Source organism: Orycteropus afer, unplaced genomic scaffold (genome assembly GCF_000298275.1).
Source record: "Orycteropus afer afer isolate SDZICR_OR568_19922 unplaced genomic scaffold, OryAfe1.0 scaffold00059, whole genome shotgun sequence".
NCBI lineage: Eukaryota > Metazoa > Chordata > Mammalia > Tubulidentata > Orycteropodidae > Orycteropus > Orycteropus afer.
This window is the reverse complement of record NW_006921646.1, coordinates 4523572-4532227: the sequence shown is the minus strand read 5'-3', so window position 1 is coordinate 4532227 and position 8656 is coordinate 4523572. Positions and strand designations below refer to the sequence as shown.

Genomic DNA, 8656 nt, shown 5'->3' with positions numbered 1-8656 from the left:
TGTGTGTGTGTGTGTGTGTATACACATATATATATGTGTGTATATATACACACACACACACACATATCTGGCTACAATCCAGTCCCTGCAGGGTACATGCCATTCACAGGGCAGGCTGCAGGACTAGACAAAAAGTCAAGTTGTTTACAATTTACCCAGGAAATGTCAATTAATATGGACAATAGACAAAAGTAACAAACCCTCTGGGGTAGAAACTAGGGCAAAGTTAACTCATCAGGGTTTTGGGATAGAAAGTCCTCAAACTGTTTTTGCAAAGAACCAAGGCAAAAAGCCGTGTAAAGGAACTCATTTCACCATATAAGTAAAGACTGAGAAACTACTAGAGATTGAAGGACTAAAAATAATATATTTGTAATGTATAGAGCCTATAAAAGACTTCTATCAGTAATAAATTCCTACAAATCTGTAAGGAAAGAACTTCATAAGGGTGTTCAATATTATTAATGATCAATGATGTGAAGATTGAAAGTAAAATGAGTTACCACCATATACACTAAAATTAAAAATCTGACAGTATCATGTGCTAGCACATTTGGACATTAGAAACTATCATACAATGCTGTTGGAAATATAAATTATACAACCATTTGGAAAACAGTTTGGTATTATCCAGGAAAAGCCCCAACAGTTACACTTCAGGGTATATAAACTCAAGAAATTTGTGCATCTCTGCACCAGGAGACATGCACAGGAATATTCATAGCAGTATTGTTTACAGTAGTCCCAAACTGGAAACAAAGACAGGAGACCATGCAGACAGAGAATGGGAAAATAACCACTTTGGATCTTGTTGGCTTTCAGTTCTGGCTCTAGTTCCTTCTGAGCTCTACTTCAGTTTGTACCCTTTTCATAATTCCTATTTAGTTTAAGTTGATTTGAGCAGTCTTTCTGTTTCTTACAATCAGTAGAGGCTTGTTTGGGGAAAAAAATATGCAGAGGAGGTTTAAGATTACAAGAGACTTAAGAGACATATCAACCAATTGCGATGTGAAGACCTTATTTGGTCCCTATTTAAACATAGATTATAAAGCAAAGCACACCACGTAATAGCAAATAATTTCTTTTTAAAGATCATCCCAAGCCCTGCCGTACCTCTGGCTTAGGGTCTCATGAGGTCACAGTCATGAAATCATTTCAAGGTTCTGTTGAGGCTGGAGAATCTGCTTTCAAGCTCACTCAGGTGGCTGTTGACAGAACTCAGATCTACTTCCAAGCTCATTCACATGGTTGCTGGCAGGCCTGGGTTTCTCACTATGTGGGCGTCTCCATAGGCTGCTTGAGGGTGTTCAGGACATGGCAATTGGCAGAACTGACTACAGTATATGTGAGGTCCAATGCAAAATGAAAATGTGGGGCCTCTTATTCAGAATTATTTAGAATTTCAAAATAGTGACAATATACATTAAACCAAGTGTTGGGTCCTTCTAAGTGTGGGTCACTTATAAGTCCTGGTCTCTGTGTGACTGTACATGTTGCACATACATAAAACCAGCTCTAGCAGCTGATGACCTAAATGAGAAAGAGAGAGCCAGGAAGCAACCAAGGCAGGAGCCATGGTGTTTTTGCAACCAAATGTTAAAAGTGACATCCTATTATTTTTGTTGTATTTTGTTCATTAGGAGCAATTTACTAAGTCTAGCCCATACTTCAGGGGAGAGGATTACACAAGGGAATGAATACCAGTTGACAGGAATCATTGGGGGTCATCTTAGAGACCCTACCCAACAATAGCCATTTATAAGATAATCAGGGAAATTTGAACATTGGATATTTGATAATGTTAAAGAACCATTATTAACTTCTTAGGTGTGGTGATGGTATTGTTGTAAATATAAGAGAGTCGCCTTTTAGGAATACATACTGAAATATCTATAGAGGAAATAATTTAATATATGGGATTTGCTTCAAAATAATAGGGAGTGAGAGAGAAATTGGGGCATGGATGAAACAGGAGTGGCCATGAGTTGACCATTATTGAGTGAGTGACAGGTACATACATGGGAGTTCATTATTTTCAATTTTTATATATTTTTGATATTTTCCATAATAAAAACTTAAAAAAAAAAAAGTAAAGAGTCTTGCTGTCTAAGACAATAAACCTGATAATTGGACTCATAATTGAATTCAAATGATCATATTAACATGATGTAAGTTGAGGAGAGGTGCTCAGGATAGGAGATATGGACTTAAAACATCAAAAGGATGACACCATCTTAAACCAGTTGCTTCAAAATTTCCAAATTCTTGTGGTGCTTCCTGGAAAAGAAAGGTATTGAAGGAGCTTAAGGAAAAGAATGGAGTGATTGGCACATGGAAGGAGACAACACACCAACTCTGAGTCAAAGTGTGCTTCTTGCTTTGCTCTTCAGCTTTGTCTGCAGCCCTGGAAGATTCCCAGGGCTTGCTTTTGCTGGACTGGGGGAAGGGAAACCCTGCTGCTGAGCTGTTGGAATTAAAGGTCTTATTGCTATGATGTTTGCTATCCATGATTAGCATTAAGGCGCCATGAAAGATATTTCAGCCTATGATACAGAATTGAGGTGTAAAAGAATGGTTGGTAAAATAAGAAAAGAATCCTAGGAATCAAAGGAGGTAATTAAAGGTACTAATTAAGGGCTATCTGTCAAGGGATATTATTACCCATACTCAGCTATATACACAGATGATTTTTATTTAAAATATTCCTTAACTGTTTTTATTTAAGGTGACTTTTAAAAGCCAAGGTACCCTTGCTTACTTCAATTATCTTGCTTTTCAGCCCTGATGTTTAGTTTGCTGGCAAGGCAACTGATTCCTCCTCTCAATATCTCTTATGCAGCTTTCTGTTCTTCAGTAATTTATGTAATTTTTGGATCATGTCATCAAATGTCTATTGGTGAGTTCAGTATTAGAACCACAGAAGGTAGATGAAGTTTCCACCTCACTTACTTACTGCTAAGGAATCCAATTGAAAGTTATCTTTAAGATGGAAAGAAGGGAGGCAGAAGATGAGCATTACATCCATAGGGTTAGTGTTAAGATTGTAGGAATTAAATACTTCATTTAGTATGTCACTGCTGATGTAACCACCAGAAAAACAAGCAACGTATTTCCCAAAGGAATTAAAGGGAGGAGGTAGCTGGTGAAATGACCAGATTGAATTCTGACTGCCCTCCAAAATTATGACAATTTCTTAGCCACAATCAGACACCTTCAGGGAGTGAGACACTGGGCTTGTGGGCTTGGGACCATAGTCACAGGGAACTTCAAGCTCAATTGGCATAACATAGTACACAAAAACATCATTCTACATCCTACTTTGGTAAGTAGCAACTGGGGTCTTAGAAGCTTGTGAGTGGCTGTCTAAGGTGTAACTATTGGTCTCCCCTCATCTGGAGCAAAGGGTGAAGAAAATCAAAGATACGTGGAAACAATTAGTCCAAGGGACTAGTGGACCATGCGAATCTCAGCCTACATGACTCTAAGAGCAGAAGGACTATATCGTGCCCGGCTACCACTGTCAGTCACTCAGAAAAGGATCAGAATTGGAGATCCTGGATAGAGTGGGAGAAAAATGTGGAACAAAATTTAAAATCATAAAAGGACTAGGTTTACTGGTCTCATAGACTATGAAACCCCTGAGACTATGGGTCCTAGCTACTTTGGGGCCTGTAATTGAACTTACTCCTGTAGCTTAATTTTCAGCCAAACAGTTCCATCAGGTAGGTATGCTCCTTAGAACAATCAAGTATGGGAGGGAGATCAGAAGGTCAGCATTTGCACAAGGAGAAAGCTCAAAAGGCAGGAATTTATAGGAAAGAAGGACATGGAGAAAAGGTAACCACAGGGACAAAGTAGGAAGAGAGCTGTTATACTGTAATCAATGTCATGAAATAAAATGTGTATGAACTGTTGAATGGAAAAAGAATTTACTCTGTAAACCTTCACCCAAATCACACACACAAACAAAGTTTGTTTCTTTTTATTATTTTTTTTAAATCTGACTCACCTCAATAGCAGATCCAGAAACTTCCTAGGTCCTAGAGTGGATCCCTCTTTCAGCTAGACTCATAATAACCAAACTCTGTTGGGGCTGATTTAAAATACAGCATGTCAGTTTATTAATTTATAATGAGAAAATGCTATTATATCAATCAAAGCACTCAAGTCCATAGAATGAACACATTCTTTCCCTGAGTCAAAAGTCCACCTGCAGCTTTTTAATGAGAAATGACAGTTATATGGTATACATGTTAGATGTGTATATGTCAATATTAGGATTAATTGAAATAATATTTGGAACAGATTTAGCTAGTGTAATCTTACTGATGATAGTAAACCCTTCATGAATGTTAGGTATTATTTTTGTTATGATTATTGTTTAGCTTTGTTTTCTGATACTTTCACTACCATCTCATTTTTCACAGTGGCTGAGCCTGATCCCCATTCCAGTCACTTTCTCTTTGAATCCCACTCCACATGCCCATAATACATTAGTACCTGGACCACCAAGATCTAAAGTCTATGAGTTGGTCACAATATGTGAAGCCAGAGTTCTTTTCCTTGCTCTCTCTTGCTCTTTCCTCTCAATGGCCACTTTCAAATAAGAGAAGTTCTTTAGAACAAGGACAATATAAAATCAGACCATGCCTTTCTTTTGTCATTATTTGTCAGTTTACCTGGACTTAAAATCTCACCTCTGCCTATACATTCTGCTTCTTTCTTAGGTTCCTTCTTCCTTGTGAGTGCTCTGATGATCAATGTACTGAAGGTGAGACCATTCAACAGTGGACATCTGGTATTAGGAACTTTCATCAAGGATGACTTTTCTGACCCCTCCTTCTTTATGGCCTATAATAAATCATTGAGTGTGGTGGCATCCACAACTTTTCTGGCTGGAATTGTTCAGGTAGGATCAGAGTCTCTGAACCCCTGAAGAAGACATAAATAAAGCAACTAGAAATGGACCCCTTCCTGTAGTTGCTCCTGTGATCCATTGTGATATATCTGAAACTTCAGGGATTTATTTTTGGAAAATTTATGTGATGTGTGGATAGGCTGTCTCCTCAGGGACTAAGCATCTCCCTCTTCAGAAATCATCTATCACTGATTTAAGTTGAGATACTGAAAATTTTCATCATTCTCTTTTCCTTTAAGACTAGATAAGTGTCCTAGGAACGATGATCCACAGTTCCACTTATGATTTGACTCTTTTAAAAATTACTTTATGTTCTTTTAACAATAATAGCACTCATAGACTCACCTACTATATTTTACGTTGCTAAACATTAGAGTCAAATCTGCAAAAAAAAAAAAAATATTTTCCTGCAATGACAAGACCACAACTAAAGGACTTATTAAAATATCAAAACTTACTTTTGGTGGTATCTTTCATTTCCTCTGAGAGTCTTACCACCTAAAGCTTTACATACTAAACTAAAATCCCAAGTTCCAGCCTGATTTCTCAACCAACTCTCTAGCTAATTTTTGCTAATCTCCCCTGGGACTGTCTTTCAGTAGGTATGGATTTATTGGGAGCTTACAAAAAAAAAAAAAAAAAGGCTTGCTATCACAGTGGGCAGGTAGCTGCTCTGACACTTGTGATCTGTATGAACTTAGGTAAATTATTTTATCTTTGTAAGCCTCTTGCACATAAGAGTTTTCTTATATGTAAAATGGGAATGATAATGTTTGTTTGCAAGGGTCTGGTGAGAATTAAGTGAAATATTGTATATAAAGCATTCAGGCCAGGGCCTGTCATGTCGTAAGCTTCAATAAATTACAATTACTGGGTGCGAAGAACTGAATTGGGTACTTTAGCAGATACAAAAATAACTTTAATACTTTAACAAACAAAATACAGTTCCTGTTGCTTTTAAAATAATCAATTTTGAGGGAGGAGACAAAATAGTCAATAATTACAGAGAGTATGGCAACCAAAACCAAACTCACTGCCATCAAGTTGATTCTGACTCATGGTGAACCCTATAGGACAGAATAGAACTGCCCTTTAAGGTTTCCAAGGATATACATCTATATGGAAGTAGACTGCCACGTCTTTCTCCCATGGAGTGGCTGGTGGATTTGAACTCTTGACCCTCTGGTTAACAGCCAAACACTTGAACCACGGTGCCACCAGGGCTACCTTGGCCATACGCCAGGCCCTATTAATTAAGTGGTCTCAGGCATGTTCTCGCCTGTGTTTTGAGCCTCAATTTTTTCATCTATAAAAGGAAGAGATATTCCACTTTGGGGAAGATGAAATAAACATACTTTTTCCTATTCTTCCTGCTAAGTATAACTAAAAACCCTGGACATTATACAAAACAAACATAAGACAACTCAGAAGAGGTAGAAAAAAGAAGGTAGGTCAGGTAGGGACATCAGAACCCAAACAACAACATGATGGTGAGTTCACTAGGTTTTCTTTTTTGCCAAGTATATCCCACACTTGGAGCTGAATGAGCCAGAAATTCAAAGCAATAATGAGTGCAGACATAAAAAGCCCCAACAAAAGCCTGCTCTCTCTAGCTACAAGTCCAGGAAAGGGGAAGCCTAGCAACACAAAAAACTTTTAAACAATAGCTGTTATATTCCAGATACACACCACAGAAAAGAACTGTGACCTCACACCTACACATGTCAGCAAAAGCTGAGTGGAAAGCCTAAATTTCTGCCTTCACCTGGCTGTAATAAGGACCCCAAACCTTCCAACTAAGGTGGGGTCATAAAAGACATAGTAGAGAGTCCAGACTTTCCTCCCCAATCAGCAGTAATGAAATGTCCCTTCTACTTCCTGCTGGAGTGGTATCAGGGGAGGCCTAGTGGACAGTCAGGACATTTACCACTACCCACTGGTAATGATGCAACACACACAACCAGCACCACCATGTATGTCAGTAGAGGCCATGTGGGGAGCAGGAACAAGGCATTCCTCCATCTTCCTGCCAGAATGGCATCAGTGGAGGCTTAGTAAGGAGCTACAACAACCACCCTTGCCTGCCCAGCAATAATGAGGAGCCCTTCCTGCTTCAGGTGTCAACTGAGGCTGAGAAGGGAGCCTAGACTTCTACCTCACCAGCTAATAATAAGGTAGTGCTCCCCTCTCCTTGTTGGAAGCGTTGTCAGAATAAGCTGTTTAAAATAGAAGGTTTAAATAAGATGCAGAGTCACATAGCATACTACCTGAAATACCCAGGTTTCAAACAAAAATCATTCTTCATATCAAGAACCAGGAAAATCTCAACTTGAGTAAATGAAAAAAGACAATAAATAGATGCCAATACTGAGGTGACAGAAATGTTACAGTTATCTGGCAAAGATTTTAAAGCAAACATCCTAAAAATGCTTTAATGAACTATTATGACCATGCTTGAAACAAATAAAAAATAGAAAGTCTCAGCAAAGAAATAAAAAGTCTAAGGAAAGAAATAGAAGATATAAACAAGAATTGATGCATAGATCAACGGAATAGAATTGAGAGCCCAGGAATAAAGCCATGCATCTATGGCCAACTGATTTACAAGGGATTTCAATGGGGAAAGAACAGTCTCTTCAGCAAATGGTGCTGGGAAAATTGGATTTCCACATGCAAAAGAAAATGAAGCAAGATTCATACCTCACACTATACACAAAAAATAATTCAAAATAGATCAAGGACCTAAATGTTAAGTGTAAAGACATAAAGTTCTTGGAAAAAAATATAAAGGCAAAACTATGGGACTTTTTTTTTCAATGATAAATTATCAAATTCAACAGCAAATCCACTAGCAATAGAAGACAAAAATAGGTTCTTAGGATCTGGTAAAAATTAAGTACTTATGTTCATCAAAGGATAGAATCAAAAGATTAGAAAGACATCCTACAGATAGGGGAACAAATCTTTGGGAACCATATATCCAATAAGGGTCTAATATCCTATATATATATATATATATATATATATATATATAGTGGCAGTGACGATGGGCTCAAGTATAGCGAGAATCATGGAGCTGGCGCAGGACTGGGCGGTGTTTCATTCTGCTGTGCATAGGGTCCCTATGAGTCAGAGATGACTCGACAGCACCTAATAACAACAACTATATAGACAACTATTGTTAGAGTTACCTGTGGCAGGAGCAGCAAGGAAGAAAAGGAATTATTATCTGAGAAGTGATGAGTTCATGGCTGGGGTTATGGGAAAATTGGCACAGATTAAGGGCAATGGTTACATGACTTTAATGCAACTAATACCACTCAATTATACACCAGAAAAAGAGCAAAATGGCAAATGTTGTGTTTTATATAATTTTACAACAATAGCAACCAAGAGGAAGACAGAATTACCAGCAGTAACCAAAGGCCTATTTCTACAAGGCCAGACATGCTGCCTCCCTCCAGCCCTTTCTTCAACCGTTCCTCCCAAAGCACCCACCACCTCTCCTCTGGGTTCGATGATTCACTGCAGTGGCCACACAGAACTCACAGATCATGGAGTTTATTAGGGAAGCACCAGGCTACAACTCAAGTTCAGGAAGAATGCTCAGTCTCTCTCTCAGCCCACCATCCCTCAGCCAACAGTCTCTCACAGTCTCTTTCTCAGCAGTGCTGGTCCCTCGGTGTCTCACTCAGCGATGCATGTCTCTTTCCGGGATGCGTGTCTCTTTCAGCAGCA

The 8656-nt window shown here is 38.5% G+C and overlaps 1 protein-coding gene across 1 annotated transcript in view; it reads left to right on the top strand.

The window, feature by feature from the left end:
• SLC26A8 (solute carrier family 26 member 8) overlaps nt 1-8656 on the top strand; it is a 98721-nt gene that overhangs the window by 20391 nt on the left and 69674 nt on the right. The window contains 2 exon segments of the mRNA XM_042780754.1: nt 2780-2896; nt 4728-4909. Coding sequence (XP_042636688.1) covers nt 2780-2896; nt 4728-4909 — 299 coding nt within the window.